Here is an 18,300-nt window from a genome sequence, read left to right as displayed (position 1 = left end):
CCAAGTACCAGAGCTGTAGCATCGGTTTTGCAATGAAGGAAGAACGTGCAAAGTAGTCCGTTCACAGCCGTGAAATCAGAGCCTAAAATAAAATTTAATTTTGTCTGGTCAAGTGATTGAGTTTTTTTTGCCACTGACTCCAGGCTTGTTTAGCCTGAGTCTTCAAAGGGGAGAGCGGTGTGGTGTTGGCAGGCTGGTTCTAATTTTCATTTTTTGCCGTGGTTTCCATCCCTGAAATAGTCTTGTTTTCTATTCATTTCTTGCCCTTTTGCCATTCTAAATTGTATCTTCGTTTGATATCTTAACATGTATAAAAGTGTTAAGTATTGTTATATAATGTTTATCAAAATACTAATCATACTGAGTTACATGTAACAGGAAAGGATTGAGTATTTTACAGTTTTTATTTCAGACAGAGTAGATGTTGCGTCAGAAAATTCAAGAAGGGTCCTCACTTGTATGCCATTTCTTCCTTCGGCACTTAATTTTATTTTCTCCGCAAAGACACATTTGAATTAGGTTTTATTTCCTGCTTTTGCATTATCACATAATCTTGCAAGAGATTACCGGCCTGCTTGCTGGAATATTTAGTTACGCAGCTCTCCTTGATGGTCCTATGAGAGGCTGGAGAGCCTCCACTACATCCTTCTGTGCTTTTATTAAAGTAATTTTTTCTTGGGCTTCTGGCCTAGGGGAATATATTCTGCCTTTTACTCTTGTTGAATTTGGTTTTCTTAGGATCTCACTTAATGCTCTCAGCCTCTAAATTTCTATCTAGGAAGTTTGCTAATGTCCTTTTTGTTTGTTTGTTTGTTTGTTTTAAATCTTCCTTAGAATCCTCACAAGTTCTTTCCGGATGAACGTTTCGGGGATGAAAGTCCACTCTTGACAATGCGACAGTCCGGGCGGTGCCGCGTCAACAGTACCCCGACGGCAGAAACCATGTTTCCAGACCTGGACTCCTTTGTGGCCTTCCATCCGCCCTTGCCCCCCCCACCGCCTCCATATCACCCCCCAGCCACCCCAATCCATAACCAGCTCAAAACAGGCTGGAAACAAAGACCTCCCAGCCAGCACCCTTCACGTTCGTTCTCCTATCCCTGTAATCATTCCCTGTTTCACTCCAGAACGGCCCCTAAAGCCGGGCCCCCTCCAGTCTACTTGCCGGGTGCTAAAGCAGCAGCACCTGATTGCACCAACACCACAGGACTGGGGAGACAGACCGTGGCCGTGGCCGCCGCCGCCGCCCCTTCAGCAGCAGCAGCATGTGAGAAACAAGTGGTAAGTTCGCACTTCACTAATTGACCTAAAATAAAATGTTCCTGGAATATTAGAAGCAATTTTCCTGACCCCGGGAGCCCTGCGGGGACTCAGCAGGGCCCAGGAGTGTTACCGACAAGCTGGAAGCTTAGACTGCGGGGCTGTGGAAAGAGAGAGAAGGAAAATGGAGCAGAGTGAGGGCGCTGGGAAGACACGGGGTATGCGGCGGGGGTAGTTGGTACCTTCCTTGTCTTCGTGTTCATTGCAGGTACTCAGAAAGGGTGGCATCTCTGGGCAGTGCCCGTGGATGTTAGCAGTTTTGTGATGCTCCATTCAAGCACAGGTCTAGAATCTGCCCTCGTTTCTATAGAATCTACTCTTCTACCAAATGCTTTGGTGGGCCGGGAAGGGGAAGTTACTTACAGCTGTGTATACTGTCGGGAGCAGTGGCGGAAGACTCCCCATTCAGAAAAGGGACAGATGATCAGGCCCGATGCCTGGCAAGCTGCTCCATCAGAGCACCCGTCTGACTGGGAGGCGCCGTAGCTGGCGTCAGTAGCTAGTAAACTAAGCAAGAACTCCTGGGTCGGGTTTGCATTGTATTAGAGATTGAATTTCTGTTTATATAATACCTTTGGGGAATAAAAAGTAGTGATTTTTTTTTTTTTAAGATTCTTATATATTTATTTGACAGACAGATCTCAAGTAGGTGGAGAGGCAGACAGAGAGAGAGAGAGGAGGAAGCAGGCTCCCCGCTGAGCAGAATGCTTGATGCGGGGCTCGATCCCAGGACTCTGGGATCATGACCCGAGCAGAAGGCAGAGGCTTTAACCCATTGAGCTATCCAGGCAACCCAACGGTAGTGATTTTTAAGCCTTCCTGCTCGTTCACACATCACCAGTGGTCTTCAATAGAAAAGCAAACGATACATAGATTAGTTCAGGGGGATCTTTATTAAAATGTGACTTTTTGGACACTGTGGACTAGTGTACCCCTGGGGTCAAATTATGATCCTTCCTTACCTTAGACTCTTCTACCCAGTCTCCCTGCTGCCCCCCCCCAGCCCCTTAAAAAAGAAAAAACAACGGAGATTGGTAGTGTTTGATAGGCCGCATTTCCATCCTGTTGGCTTTGCTGTCAGTACCCCAGTTTCAAAAGTTCTACTACTTTTTATTTTAAATAAAGTTCCCTTTAATGGTAATTTATTTGTATGTTCATTGCAGTCTTTTTTTTTTTTAAGGTGTTATTTTTAAGTAATTTCTATACCCACCACAGGGCTTCAACTCATGACCCCCGAGATCAGGAGTCACACATTCCACCAACCAACTGAGTCATCCAGGCACCCCATTATAGTCTTCATTATAATAATGAGAAATTGGAAACAACCGTAATGTCAGCAGTGGGAGAATGGCTACATAAGCCATGATTCAGCAATACAATGCAATAGTATGTGGTAATTTAAGTAGCAATCTCAAAATTTAGTGACAGACTTACGTATGTACTACATTCTATGAAAATTAATATATGAACAGAGGGGAAAAAAATGAGAAAAATACCTCAAAATGTTACAGTAATTATCTCAGTAGGGAAGATTAGTGGGTTTTTTGTTTGGTTTTGGGGATTTTGGCCTTTATGATTTTATACATTGTAACCATTCTTTTTTTCTTTAAGATTTTAAAAATGCGTTTATTTTAGAGAGCATGAAAGCAAGCAGGGGAGGGGGGAGAAGCAGAGGGAGAGAGACAAGCAGGCTCTGCGCTGAGCCCGACATGGGGCTTGATCCCATGACCCTGAGGTTACGACCTGAGCCATAATCAAAAGTCAGACCCTTAACTTGACTGAGACACGCAGGTACCTGTATCGTGTTATTCTTTAAAATAAGCCTGTATCACTTTTATAATGAGGAAGCAAAACCAGTGAACATCACTTGTACAAAGAGGGAGTCCTGGGCCTTTTTCTTTTAACCCCCCTTCTCTATCTCTGTTTGCAGTGCGCACAGCCTGTGCTAAATGATCTAATGCCAGACATCGCCATGGGTGTGTCCACACTGTCACTCAAGGACAGGAGGCTTCCAGAACTGGCTGTAGACACAGAACTAAGCCAGTCTGTTTCGGAAGTAGGACCAGCGCCTCCCCAGCATCTGTCATGTGTTCCACAGAGGCATACACACACGTCTCGAAAGAAACACACACTAGAGCAAAAAGCCGATGCTCGAGAAAATCAGCAGGAATATCCAGATTTCTATGACTTCTCAAATGCTGCTTGCAGACCTTCGACGCCTGCTCCTGGCAGACGCACCCCTTCCCCTTCACAAGGTGGATACTTCGGTCCGGATTTGTATAGCCACAGTAAGGCATCACCAAGTGGCTTAAAGTCAGCCTACCTACCCAGCCAGACCTCTCCTAAAAAGCAGGAGGAAGCTAGGAGAGAATATCCACTTTCCCCTGACGGACATCCTCACAGACAAAAGAACGAACCAATCCACCTTGATGTTGTTGAGCAACCGCCCCAGCGGTCAGACTTTCCATTGGCAGCCCCGGAAAATGTGGGCAACGGTCCAGCCCACGTCAGGGGACGGACAGCAGTAGAAACTGACTTGACTTTCGGGCTGACCCCCAACCGACCCTCACATCCCGCATGCAGCTCTGAAGCTCCGGAAGAGAGATCCGGTAGGAGACTGGCGGACAGCGAGTCCCTGGGCCACGGAGCTCAGCGAAATACCGATTTAGAACGGGAAGATTCGATAAGCAGGGGAAGGAGGTCACCCAGCAAGCCAGACTTCCTCTATAAGAAGTCTGCCCTCTGAGAGCAACCTTCCAAGTCGTCTGTGCCTGAGATGTGAAACATCCCATTTTACGATGTAACCTGACAACTTAGAGACCAGTTTCTCGATGCCAGCTAACTCAGTTTCACATTATTTTATTCTAGTTTTTGTATATACATGTTTATGAGACGTGGCATGCTACGAGGGTTCTTTTGAATGCTGCATCTGTCTGTTTTGTGTTTGAACAGTTGAGTGGGGAAGCATTTTTAAGAGCAAGCAAGCTGGCACTTTTTTTTCTCCTCTTTACAAATGATGGGATTTTTTTGCACTTGTACATTTATTTTATCGGTATTGATTTTATATCAGTATGTCAAACTTTATTGCCACATTTAAAGGAACCGTATTTTCATACTTTTTTGCATTTTACCTTTCATCTACCAGTTTCCACGTGCATCGGACTGCACACTAAGATGTATTTTCTTATGAAATAGTTCTGTGCTTATTTTTTAATTATAGAAATTCCAAAGAACAGCACATCAAAATGCTCCTCTCTCTTCGGTAATTGTTTTAGTTCAGAAATCTTCCTGCTCGATCTCCATAAGTCTAATATCATTCTTCCTTAACAAGTCTTGGGAGCTGGTCTTCATTCCTCCAGCGGGAGTCCAGTCAGGATCCTACATGTTCTGGTTCAGTAAAGAACTGAAAGGAGCAAAGCCTTTTGTGCCCAGGCTGAAGCGGTAGCTCTGTTCAGTGTGTGGGCACCGTCAGAATCCTGCCGATGCTGGTAGCGTGCATTAGCGTAGAACTAGATGAGGTCCTCGAGACATTGGATTTCTTGGAATCCTGAGGCGGCAGAAATAGCAAAGTAACCTAAAGATTGCCCGATGGGATTTCTGGTTCTGAGCGTCGACTCTCCAGCTGAGACGGGAAAGGACTGCTTGCTGCCTTCAGCTGTCTTGCTCTCTGTGGGAAAAAAAACAAAAGGGCTTCAGTCTTACGGATGTCATTTGGTGTTTGTAAGCCTGTGTTTTCTTTTAAATGTGTTTCCAAGTTTGTCTGAATTTTGGTGTCCTAAAAGTGTTGTAGAACGCATAATCCTTTGTCACCAAAAAAAGAAAAAGAAACCTTTTTTTTTTCTTTTTTTTTTCCCAGTGAAACACTACATGTCCTACTTGAACTCCACTGGGGACGCTGGTTTGGGATTTTACTGAACCACTGAGCACATGGGATCTTTTAAGATCCTCTCCCTTGGAAGGGCAATGTGTGAGCTAAGGACTGTTTTTTTTTCTTACTCTCCAATGTAAATATATTAGTATTTGAGTTTTTAAATCACTTCAACATTATTTGAACATTCACTTTGTATTTTTACAAACACATACACACACAGCCGTAGCACTTAGAAGAAAAGGGCCTTGCCGAGCCTTCCGTCATGTGAAGGATGTCCGGGAGCCTCTTTTCTATGTCTGTATATATATATAAAACTATGACTCACTCACACTCACTCGAAAACTATGCAGGGCTCGGGAGCCTTCACAAGCTACCATATAAATGAATTACATGCACTTTTGAGTAAAGAGGTTTCTATTGGGCGCCAACAACTCTGATTTCTCCCGTAGCTGTAGTTTCTCTTTACAGTCTTTCCTACTTTACCCTGTGGATATACACTCAGGAATAATCGGACATTTTAAAAAATCCTAATAGTAGGTAGTCTCAGAGACGGGGAACATGTCAGTCTGTCTCCATACACCGGCCCACCGCTGCCCCGCGCTCTGCCTGCCTAGTTAGCTGCTGCTCGCGTGTTCGTCGGCGCTGGTGGTGTTGCGTGCTGAGCTCCAGGCCTCCTGGGGCGAATGCTCGTCCCCTGGGAGGTCGGCTGGCATCGCCTTTGGGGCTCCTTTTTTTAAAGATAGAAAAACATAAGGACTCTGTGCTCATTTTTAGGAGGGTTGACTCTTTATAATAGATGATGGTGTCTTTTGAAGCCAACTTCAGTCACTCTCTTTAGAAACAAAAATTGTTAATTCCATCATATTCCTCCCTGTGTATTTATATACATGTATTGACATGAATTATTTTGATATAGTTCTAAATTTCTATTCTGAATTCAGGCTGTACTGTGCTGGTACTGGAAATAAGGGTGAGAAGAGCTGATTTGGGTGGGAAAAAGCTTTCTCATCTCTGACCTGTATTTTTTAAAATGTCAGACAAGAGCTGTTTGATGTCATTTTCCTGAAAACTTATTAAATACTCTTTCATATCCCCCAGACATAAAAATAAGTGGCCACTGTTCCTACTTTAATTGATGAAGTTTGCTTTTAAGAATTTAGTAGCCGATCTGACTAAATTGTGTATAGAGAGGAACTTGCTTTAATCTGTGGGGCGGTGGACTGGTGTGACCTGCAGAGGGTAAGCAGGTGTGGCTTGTGTGTGCTAGGGTAGGCGTCAGTGGCCTTCAGCTGTATCTTGTGAAGTGTGGTGGCTAGGGTAGAGTGAATAGCTGTGTGCCTCTGGCTTTGGAACCCACCTCTCCGACCTTCTGAAGTGCTTATTGGGCATTAAAATTCTGTTAATGCTGTGCTATGATAAATGTGAAGTCTGAGTAAGATTGGTCTTAGGGGAAAAAAAGGTATGTATAATATAAAATTTAGGCCCCAGGACCTAGCAATTCTCTCGGTTTAGAAATTTCATGAGAACCAAATCTCCAAATACCAGATCTCCTCTGGAGGCCACAGACAATCAGGCCGTGAGACAATCGCTGCCTTCGGTGCCCGCCATGCCGCGGTTTCGAGAATTACCTTTCGCTTCTGGAGCAGGAAGAGAAGATCCATGTTTCTTCAAGATGCTGATGGCCCTCTTCTTATAATTTTGTTTTAGTTTTGTGATTTTGGTGGATAAGTTCAGAGTCACCTGTGACTCGAAAAGAAATAGCACGAAAGGCAAAAACTTTTGGTGAAAAGCAGCTTTTTCCGTTTTCCACGCACCATGGCCTTCCTCCCGTGCCCCATTAGCTCCTAGGCACACGCCCCTAGACCTAAGCTCTCCTGGCATTTCCAGAACCAGTTGGATTTTAAGGATTTTTAACAAGTTCTTTATATTTGAATCTTTTTGTAGAGCTCTCTGTGAAACCTTACCTAATTCTTGATTTTGCATCCTCAACAAGTCTTATTACTATAATTGCCACCTCGTGTTGGGTTTTCTCTTGACTGGTTGTTCACATCCTGGCGGCGGGCAGCCCTTGTCCATGTGAACGTGGGTGAGGCTGCAGAGCGTGCCGGGGGGCAGCGGGGGCCACGGGGACTCACGGCTGACCTCGAAGCACGATGGTCTCTGCAGAGGAAGGGGGACACTTCTCAGTTACTACACAGCAAAATAGGGATTTTCTTGTGTAATCTGCCTTTCAGGGGGAAACGTGTTTCATGAAGCACTTGTTTTGCAGTTCTGAAGCATTCGTGTTTTTACCTTAGGAACGAACTCAAAGGGAAATGTTTATTTGACTTTTTTTTTTTAATTATTATTTGGTTGACTTTCAGCTTTCTGTTGAAAGTTACTATTAAATAAGCAGCAGTGATGGGTGCTATTCCCGGTTCTGCAATGGTTTACTTTGTCTACTAAGTGGTTTACTTTCAAACCTCATTACACATAACCTGACTAAAAGCGTTACGTCACACACTAAAAGGTATTTTACTATTTTCCATTAACACTGTTGTATGAACAATGTTTTATGAAATGTTAAGTTGTCCTTTTGTCCTATAGATTGCAATAGCTGTTATGTAATTGTTTTATTGGCAAGTCTTGGGATTTCTTTTTTTCCTTCAGAAAACCCTCAAGACCATGTGTCAATCTTCCACATTCTTCTGAATATTATAATGCTGTGGCTATTTCTATAGAAAGATTCCTTGCAAGTGTGTGTCTTGAAAATAACCTCTCGTGTTTGTGTGTTTACGTGAGTTCTAAGAGACACGATAAGCTCTGGAAGCTTCATGATGTACCTCCACGTGACTGTGTATCTGGGTTCCGTGGGCAGGTAGTATGGAACCCTGCTCTTAGATGGGGTGGCTGAAAGGTAACGTTCCCTGAACCCCACTTGCTGTTTGTGTACCACATCTGTCCGCAGAGAGGTGGTATCTTGTACAACACTGCATTTCTTGTGGTTGTGCTGTTACTGGTATAAAGTCAAGTGCCTTCAATGCTAAAGGCTCAGAAATTTTTCTTAAACTGATTTCATGTCCTATGCAAGTGTTTTCTACAACCTGCATAACCAGTACTTTGTAAAACTTGTTTACGCTTCAATTGTACATAGTGTTTTTTAAAGAAATATATAGTATTTTTATTTAGGTACCTCCAAACTTGAATTCGTCTGTGTGAAGCATTGTAAAAGGATACATTTCTCTTTTGAGTATCATTACGGTTGTACAAAGGTTTCCACTGGTTCTATTTTTCTACTGTTACTGATAAGCATGTAGCACTGACTTTATCCTACATATAGTTGGCATTTCCAATAAATGGCTTGTATAGAACCTGCTGAGTTGGATATAGTCTGTTTCAGCCTTAGAGCATGCAGTCCTCGATTATAGAGGCGACTGTATTCTGTAAGGGAGGAATTCTAGGTGAACTTCCCCTCTGTTTCCCGGATTTCAGTTAACCAGGGACTATTTAAAATTATTATGGTTTTCTTGGAAATACCACATTTTCATCTAAATCAGGTTCGTTCTTTTCTACTATGTTCTATTATTTCACTAAGACACTTCTGAGAGATTTACAAATTTTAGCCGGGAGTTACTTACTGGGGTCTCCAAAGGGAGTTCGGCATCCCGCCCACGTGGTCCCACCCTGGAGGGTGCCAGGCGCCGGGGTCGGGCTGCGAGGAACCCAGATGCGCCCCAAGATCCCCAGGTCTCCATGTGTCTGAGCTCCTTTCCTCTTTCACACTCAGTCTTGTTCACTCAGTTCGGAAGGGTGAGCGGGTCATGATCTAGTCTAGGCTTCTGAAAAAACATGCAAAGTAGAAAGTTTTCTCATTTCCATTTTTTTCGATTGCTGTAAAATCATTATCATTTTTAAAAATTTTAATCATTTCACTAATTAGTTCCATTCTAGCCTCTCCCCCTCATGTCTCACTGAGGTGATTCTCTGTATTTTGTAACCATCTTGGGTTTAACTGTGGACCCTCAAGATTAAAAAATCTAAGGGTTGTTTTTTTTTTAAGGATTTTATTTATTTCAGAGAGCGTGAGAGGGGAGAGGGTCAGAGGGAGAAACAGACCCCCCCACTGAGCAGGGAGCCCGTCGATCCCAGGATTCCGGGGTCATGAGCTGAGCTGAAGGCAGTCCCCCAACAAACTGAGCTACCCAGGCGCCCTAACGGTTTTTTTGTATGTGAGCTTCTTAAAACCCTGAAAAAGAAAATTGAGTAAGTCAGTGTTGATTCCTCTACTTGCAGGGGACCCCTGGGACGGCGGGTGCAGGCCAGCTCCTCACCCATGTCAGGCCTTACCTCTCCTCAGTGCACTGAGGACTGTTTCTCGGGTCCAATCTTCCCAGCGGACAGAGCCAACGGGATACTGATTCTCAGAAACTCTGGACTCTCACCAGAAATTATTTTTGTCCCAGAAACAAAGCAGTACAGAGCAGTAGGACGTTATCACAGGTAAGGGGAGGACTGGCTTGACATGGCTCAGGAATGAGTAAGGGGAGAAATATATGCCAGATTCAATGCCACGCACTTTTTTTTTTCTTTCATCAGTGAATTAGATAGTATTGCCTTTAATCCTGTGAATCACATACTATTCTTAGTGCCATTTTGTCACAGGGGAGAAAACCAAAGCACAGAGAGACATCAAGTAACGTGTCCAAGGTCGTGCACCCAATACATCGGTAGAGCCTAGGCTCACACCCAGGCAGTGTGGCTCCGGGGCCCGAGTTCTCAACCGTGGAAGTTGTACTGCACCCCAGAAAGGTTGGTGGCCCAGGCAGGGGGAGCACCATGTGCAGGGGTGGAGCTGGGCACAAGCACAACATTCGTTTGTTCCACAAACATGTTTTCATGCAGGAAGGAACTTCTGACGGCTCAGTCCTGGGGTGACTGTACTAGACAAGACACAGTCCTGCGCATAACAGTTTGAGGGTGTTGAAGAATAAAAGACACTGGGTTATGCCAGACGTAAGGCAGTAGCTGACTGTGCCTGGGATTGGGAGACAATGTGGAAGGGACCTGCAGAGCGCAGGTCAAGGGAAAGTGAGACCCACAGGGCAGAGAGGAGGGGGTTTCAGGGGAGGGCTTCCAGGAGGATGTGGTGGAGCCTGAAGCAGGAGGGGCCCAGCACCGAGGAAACAAGTTCCCGGGAGCGAGGCATGTCGGGCCCCCATAGAGTGGGCTGCAAGGTTTGATCCTAACAGCAATAGGAAGCTGCCGAGTTGTAAGCAGGGCCGGAGGCGATCAGAGGTGTGTGTTCCTCACTCCCGGACTGAGCGGGAGCTGCAGTGGATCGGGAGACCAGGCAGGGGGCTGGTGCAGCCTTCCTGAGAAGAGCCGCGACCGCCAACAGATGACGAGGCCTTCGAATACGATTCTGAGTAAGGAGGTACAGCTACAGGCACCAGCCCCTGCTGGGCGCGGGGAAAGCAGAAATCAGGGCTGCGGAAAGACCGGAGTTAAAGGTGGGCGTGTGCACTTGGCCATCGGGCGCCAGCTAGGAGCTTGGGTGTCGAAGCTGAGGGTGCTGGCGTGGAAAGCCTTGGGCGTAGATAGCGGGGCTTCGCGGGAAGGTTTGCGACGAAAAGAAGGCCTAGGAATCAACGTGGAGGGACTCCAACCCTTACAGTTCAGCTAGAGGCAGCAGCTGGCCAAGGGCCAACCAGGTAGAAGGAAAGCAGCAGTGTGGGGCTCCCCGAAGGCCACCCCTTTAAAAGCAGGGAATATGATCTTCAGAATATAGAAGTGAAATACAAAACAACGCGTACAGATGCTCCCACTGGTGGAGAAGACAAGGGAGGTCTGCAGTACACTCTCGCTGACCTGCAGGCGTCCCCGAGGACCAGTGCAAACGCTCCCAGAATGGCCTCGAGGGGCACCGTCATCAGGCAGGGGCTTAACTGTACGTGTTTTGTCCCAGCTGTGTTTTCAAGGCACGTGCGCGTATTACCTCTTCAAGTTAATCACAGGTAAGAGATTAGGGACCAGTTCCACCTGTCCTCAAAAGTTAAGCCAGAGGCTGCTGCTCAGAGATTTGGGAAGATGGGGCCCAAAATGTGCTTTGGGCTGGCGGCACGGAGGAGGACAATGAGGCTGGCCGGGGCGGCTTGGCGGGGGACCCGGGAGAGAGGCTGGGACACATGAGAGGTGAGGCTCAGAGACGCACGAAGACAAGCCTGGGTGGCTCCGTTGAGAGGAGGGTGCAGGGGAGGGGGCTGCAGGGGCCGTGAGCTGTGGGGGGCCTGGGACACTGCTGAAGCTGGGTCTGTCTTCTTTACCAGCCGCCCTGTCTCTTCATCTGCGCTTGTGACACTGGGTGCAGCCTGGCTGGGGCGTCCCCGCCACGCAGGACTGCTGACCCCATCCATGTGGAAAAGCGGCCAGCTCAGCAGAATTTGATGTTAAAACACCCCCTTCCCGACCCAGGCGCTTGCTACGAGCGTTCAGTCATTCATCCCAGAATCCTCAAGGGAACACCGGTGCAGGTGCCCCGTCCCAGCTCTCAGAACCTACCGTCCCCCCTCTTAACGGTACCAGGACGGGTGAACAGAGATATTTGGTCATTTCCAGTATTTGGTCATCCGGTACAGAAAGACGGTAGCGTGCTGTTTCTGCAGAAGTGACTTCAGGGTCTCCAGATCCTCCCTGTCACGTTTGCTCAGTCTGGGTTTGAAGGGCGCTCCCTTTGATGGAAAGGATGGAAGTGAGGTGCCTGGCTCTACCCTCTGTCCCCTGCTAACCTTGCACTGTCCCTGCTCCAAACACAACCGAATGATAATGACATTGGGATTTTTCATGGGCTTCACTTCGGTCACCTCCTGCCATGTTCCCCCATCTGTGTATTTCTGGTCCCTGGACCTCCTTCAGCACGGAGCTGGCCGGCCCGCGCAGCCACGCGCATTTCCTCAGATGCCAGCCCGGAGCTTTGCATCCGCGCCGGGGTGAAGATGTCCTCCTCTGAGGTCTCTGGCTGGGGGAGAGCCTGGGATCTGGGGCCGAGCATCACTTGTCTTTAAACTTTGGGGAATCTGCTGGGCTTCAAAGGGAATGAGGAAGCCGAAGCCAGGAAACCTGAGGGAGGAAGGCCTGGTGTTCCCGAGGAGGGCCTGCCTAGTGAGGACTGTCACCAGGGGACAGGGGGACCAGGGGCTAAGCACTAACCCTCAGGGTCCTCATCCTTAAATGGGGTGACAGCAGTTTATTCGAGCTCTCATGGTGGACTCTCTGTATTTTGCCTCGGATCCTGAAGGCACCGTGAGCCAAAGCCTTCTTGTTCCCATTCTCAGAGCAAGGGCTACCGTGGGCAGCTCCTGCTGAAACCCTCGCCCTTAAACTATTCAGCTACACAAATATCCTCCGCATCCAGAATCTTCTCTTGGATTCAGCCACCCTCTGTGTTTGAACTAAAAGTAGTTGTTCTTCCCATTTCTGCATATTCCAACAGATGAACCCAAACCCCTGAGACGCCAGAGTGCCCCCATTTCCCACCACCCCGGGGCTGCCCAGACCTGGCTTCCTGCCCTGCTGAGACCTTGCACAGCCCTCAGGACCTTCTGCCATCCAGGCCTTCGGGTCCCATGGAATCCCTGACCCCAGCCGCTGGGCAGCCTGCCTGTGGTGTCCCACGGCCTCCCCCCACCCCCAGCATCTTCCTCCCCCTCTTCCACCTCAGCAGGGTCCCAGCTCTCCTGATTCCCTGCAGCCTGCTGCCAAGAATGGGCTCCTTCTAGCACTTTCCATGGACGGAGGGTCAGGACGCGTGGTGTGTGGCGGCCTCCCCCAGTAGCCCCTCCCGCCATCTGCCTGTCCCACTCCCACCCTGACACCCATCACCGCGGGCCCTGAGGCCTTGGTTCAGCCTCGCTGCTGTCCGCCGCATCCGTGTCGTCGCCGTCTCCAGCTGCCTGCTCTGCCATTTCAGCCACCTGGACCACGACACTCCTTCCCCTTGTCCCCAAAAGGGCTCACCTTTGAAATCCCCACCTCACTTCCTGCTCTCAGGCCGCCCTCTCCCCTGTCCAGGTCCTCCGGCTGCCCCTCCAGTGCCTTCTGGAACTCTGGCCTCTGACCTCCTTCCTCTCCACTCCTGGACAGCCCAACCTCCCCCAGGCGTCCACCTCCTCCCCTGGCGCACCTTGACAGCCCGAGCCATAAGCAATGGGTATGTCCATGTCCTGCGGCTGGACCCAGCCTTGGGGGACAACTGAAGACAATCACACAGCCACGGTACCCTTGGTCCCCAGGCTCAGCCTCGGCTGGCCCAGCCCTGTGAGTCAGCCCTTGCCTGCTGTCCCCAGGGCCAGCGCCCTACCTTCCCTTCCCCCACCTTCCTGACGGGCCACCCTCCAGCTTCCTGCTGACTCCTTGGCCTGGTGGGCCTGATGCCTTCAGATGGACACTCCCTCAGCTTTGGTCTTAGACCAACACCCCCCCACACATCCTGTACCCCTCTGGTGCCAGGAGGTGACCTGGCCCTCCCGCCCCCTTGGCTCCAGAGTCTACCCTATCCTGTCTCCCAGCAGCGCTCACTTGGTCAGGGATCCCCTCACCCTCCCTGGGCATCACCTCCTCACACCGCACTTAGTGCCTTCGTGTCTCCGACCTTTTGCCTTCGTGTCTCTGACCTTTCGGCGCCGTCTCCCAGGCCAGTGTCCTCCGGCTCCAGCCCGCCTCCGCCCTGTGCTTCTGCTCCCCACCTTTCCGGCCACGGCCCCCGGCCTCGGCCACCACGCTTGGCCCCCAGCCACCTTCATGGTGATGAAGGAAGGCGGGCACTGCCCACCTCGTTTCCCCCACGTGGAGGACGCTTGGGAGCACTCTCCACTGTTGGGAGCTGGTGTTTGGGAGCGGGCAGGCGGGACTCTGCCTACGGCCGGCCTCTCCTCTCCTTCCTGTTTCTCGGGAACCCGCTACCCGAAGAGGGCAGAAACTCGAACGTCCTCCACCTGTGAGGAAAGCCGAGCCGCAGGAAGGAGCCCGGCTTGTTTGTCCTGCAGCTGGCTCCCTGCCAGCAGCTAAGTCTGGCCACTCCTGGAGTTCAGGGTTAGGAGCCCATGACCCCCCAGAAAAAGCCACATTACCCAAGTCAGCTTTATGAGGAACGAGGGGGTTAGGGTGAGGCACAAATCCCCCTACTTACCTCTTTGTCTCTTTCCTCAGTTGGCTTAGAGCTTGTCTGGATCTCAACAGACACTTTTCATCCTATGTGGCTTGGCCACTTTGACCCCACGACACACCTAGCTTCTGTGCCATGGCTCCAGGACCCCCTCCCACCGCCCTGGCGGCCTCTTGGCTTCCTGGTTCTTGGCTCTTTCAACCTTGGCGTTCCCTGGCATCCTGTCTCCTCTCTCTTCACATCCCTCCAGGGCAAGAGCTCACTCAAAACCATGGCTTCCGTGGCTAAGCAGGCTGATGACTCCCAGGGTGACCCCCCGCCCCCACCTTGACCCCTGGACCTCGGGCCTACCTCCTCTCTGACACCCACCCAACACAGCTCCTCCCTGTTCCCCCCAAACCTACCCTGTGACCCCTCAGAACTCTTGGTCCCTCCCACACTCTGGCCCGCTCCAAAGCCCTGGCCACAGGGTGACATGGAGGCCTGATGCCCACAATCTCCCACCAGGACTCCTGAGTCTCTGAGGGCGGACACCCTGGGCTTAGACTGATCCCGTGTCCCCAATCCTACACCCCACAAGCTGCAGCCACCTCTGGGCCCCCCCGAGGACTAGGCTGGCGGTGTCGACATGCACTTCCGCGCTGCCTCCCAGGGGTCCCTTCCCCTCCCCCACCAGGAGCCCCAGGACCGCTCATCAGTGCGGACACACTCAGGGGGCAGAGTGCCCCGCTGTGGAAACACGGTCCCCTAGATTCTGTGCAGCTGTGGGCTGCAAAGTTCCAAGGGCTCGAGGTAACAAAAAGTGCCGCCCACGGAGAAGGGAGGGCCGGGTAGGTGCCGCGTTGCTCTGTGTGGTGCTCACTTAGAAACACTCACTGGGCTCCCCCGCATGCCGGGTCCAGAGCTGGGGACAAAGTGGTGAAGCACTTGGGGGCCGGGGGTGGGGGGCAGAGGGAGGGAATCTCATACAGACTCTGCACTGAGCCCAACGTGGGGCTCGATCTCACCACCCCGAGATCATGACCCGAGCTGAAATCAGGAGTCGAACATCCAGCTGACTGGGCCACCCAGGCGCCTGCCCCATTTTCATGTTCAAAGTGCTTTCACCCTGATAATGTCATGGACTCAGCTTCCGCTATTAATAAAACTCACCAGGGGCACCTGCGTGGCTCAGTCAGTGAAGCGTCTGCCTTCAGCTTAGGTCATGATCCCAGGAGCCGGGGATCGAGCCCCACACTGGGATCCCTGCTCAGCGGAGAATCTGCTTGTCCCTCTCCCTGTCCCCCCACTTGTGCTCTCTCTCTGAAATAAGTGAATAGAATCTTAAAAACAAACAAACAAACAAACACACACACACACACAAACCACTGAATCAAATCCATAGAAAGGGGCCCAGGGTCCTCTCTCGCTCCCGCTGAGTGACCTTGGGCTTGTCTCTGCTCCTCTACCTTGTTTCCTCACCAACCATGAGGCTGCCTTTGATCCCGAGTCACCTGGGCCAGCCATGGACCATCTGCATCTCAGAGCCTCAGTTCCTACATCTCAGAACAGTGGGGGACACACTCATATTCTCAGGGTCACCGTGAGAGTGAAGTGCGATCACGTTCACAGAAGCTTCCAGCTCACGGCCGTGCTCAGTGCTACTAGACACTAGCCAGCACACCCCGTCTGCCTGTGGCACGATGGAGCTCCTGCCCCGGGCCAGGCGTTGGGTCAGGCTCCAGCATTTTATTAATGAGCTGGGAAGACAGTTCCTGACTCACAGGATTTATGGTTTAGTGAGGAGGTAGAGCCGAAACAAATAAATTCCCAACTAGATGACTGCTGTCCCCAGCTAAGGCCAGGACAACATGAAATTGTGAAGAGCATCTCGGGTCTCCCTTTCTGCCACTGAGAGGTCGCCAAGGAAAGGGGCCCCCCCAACCTAGAGGATGAAATGAGTGACTTGTGACTCCACAGTTTTTGTAACTAAACCAGTGGAGAAGGCGCATCTGTCATTCCAAAGTAGCTCCCTATTTTCCCAGTTGCTGCCATTTTACTAATAGCTCCAGGCCCAGAGCTGGAGACAAAATGGTGGACTTGGGGGGGAGTGCTTTCCTGGGGGAGCCGAGAGAACCCTTCCCCACACACTGGACATGACTTGCCCACCCCCACCAGGGGCCCCCAGCGGGCCTCCCACAGTGGGAAGTGTTGTGCCCTGGGGCCAGAGAGAACGGGACAGAAGGCAGAGCTCAGGCCACTGCTCATCGCAGGGTACGAGCTCCCAGGACCCTGCAGACCCCAGAGGCCTCCCTTGCTCCACAAAAGGACGTGGGGTAGAGTGAGAGCAGCTAGAGGGTTGGTTGTTAGGATGGTTGATTTTGTGTCAACTTGGCCATGGGGCGTCCAGGCGCCTGGCCTCCGTGCTCTCCGGGTGTGAGGCCGCTTCCTGAGGCGGTTAGCACGAGAATTGGAGGGACCAGTCTGGCAGGTGGCCCTCCGCAGATTGAAAAGTTGTGTCCCTGTGTTAGGGTTCTCTGGAGAAACGGGGGTGGGGGGTGGGGGTGGAGTCCAGGCACTGTCCCACCTGCTGAGCTTCTGAAGAGAGCAAAAAGGCAGAGGAAGGAAGAGGACTCTCCGCCCAGCCGTCCCAGCTGGAGCACGGATCTTCTCCTGAACTGGGCGAGTCCATCGGGGTCTTGGTGGCTGGTTACGTCACGGGCTCCCCTCCTTCTCGGGTGTTCGGGCGTGGACTGGAACTGCATCATCAGCTTTCCGGGGGCTGCAGCCGACAGCAGATCGCAGGACTGCTCAGCCTCTGTTCCTGTGGGGGACAATGCCTATGGTACACGGGGTAACAGAAGTCATATGTATGCCCGTGTGTATCTCCATACAGGATGTGTGTCTATGTGCCATTGGTTCTGTTTCTCCAGAGAACCCAAACACAGGGACACAACTTTTCAATCTGGCTGCAGGTGAGCTGCATTGAGGAGCCTTCAGGCCTAAGGCAGAGGCAAGAGAGGGAAGCCAGGAGGCTGAGATGCGAGTGGGGGAAACAGTGTCTCGTGAGCCACAAGCCCCACACAGGAGGAAAGATGGCTGAGGAGAAGCCCAGGTGGGAGTCTTCAGGTGGGGGCATCAGGGCAGGGCTGTTCGGCCAGGTGCCCGAGAGCACCACGAACAATCTCTCTCATTCCAGCTGGAGGAATCCCTGGGAGAAGACCGAAGATGGGGATGGGAGGCCAATGGAAAAGACGAGAAGCAACAGCTAGCCTCTTTGTTCGGGAAAATATATCAAGGACTGGGAGAAGGGGGTTGAGTGCCATGTGGGGCAGGGAGCATTCTGTCCCTCCAAGGGAACCACCTAAGTGTTCTCTGCTGCAGAAAAGTCTATTAGTTGTGCAAGCTTCGGGCAAGGCTTAATCCCGTGGCTCCATGTCTGGATCACTGAATCTTTCTCTTCTCTTTGCCTTCCATGGTGTTGACCCCTCCAAAGGCGGACCCTTCCAGGATTCACAAGATAAGGCCAGCAGCTGGGAGCGGTGGGGTTAGTGCCCCTCAAATCACGTGGCAGCGAAGGGGCAGGGCAGAGAGCGAACTGAAAGTTGGGGCACTGCCCCCAGCAGCACGGAGACGGGGGAACCCAGTGGTCAAGATCGGCACGGGGCGCCTGCGAGAACCAGCCGTGGGGGAGGAGCTCCTGTCCTGACAGAAGGGGAGGCTGGGTGATTTCTCAGGTCCCTTCCGACGGAGGGATCCTGTGATTATAAGCAGGGGACACACACGATCTGACGCCCAGTGGTTCGGCGGGGCAAGAAGGGTACATCAGGCTTTGACCCAGTGCCAAGTGCTACGTGCCTCCTCAGGCCAAGCCTTGCCTCCAGCAGCCACTTCAAGGCGACCTAAATGGGAGACGCCCTCACTGGCCTCTGGGAACTGGGTTGGCTCCTCGTACTTCCCACGTTCCCGGGACCACACTCTTCTTCACTGG

The 18,300-nt window shown here is 50.8% G+C and overlaps 1 protein-coding gene across 2 annotated transcripts in view; it reads left to right on the top strand.

The window, feature by feature from the left end:
• Positions 1-8,541, top strand: part of BTBD7 (BTB domain containing 7) — a 79,731-nt gene extending 71,190 nt beyond the window's left edge. For both annotated transcript variants that reach the window (XM_059182953.1, XM_059182954.1), the window contains exons 10-11: positions 835-1,281; positions 3,251-8,541. In XM_059182953.1, coding sequence (XP_059038936.1) covers positions 835-1,281; positions 3,251-4,066 — 1,263 coding nt within the window. In that variant the 3' untranslated portion in view covers positions 4,067-8,541. The remainder of the gene's footprint in view (positions 1-834; positions 1,282-3,250) is intronic.
• Positions 8,542-18,300: the final 9,759 nt, after the last annotated feature.

The sequence above is a fragment of the Mustela lutreola genome, chromosome 7 (genome assembly GCF_030435805.1).
Source record: "Mustela lutreola isolate mMusLut2 chromosome 7, mMusLut2.pri, whole genome shotgun sequence".
Classification (NCBI taxonomy): Eukaryota; Metazoa; Chordata; class Mammalia; order Carnivora; family Mustelidae; genus Mustela; species Mustela lutreola.
The sequence above is the reverse complement of the archived record's forward strand: the minus strand, read 5'-3'. Positions and strand labels throughout refer to the sequence as shown.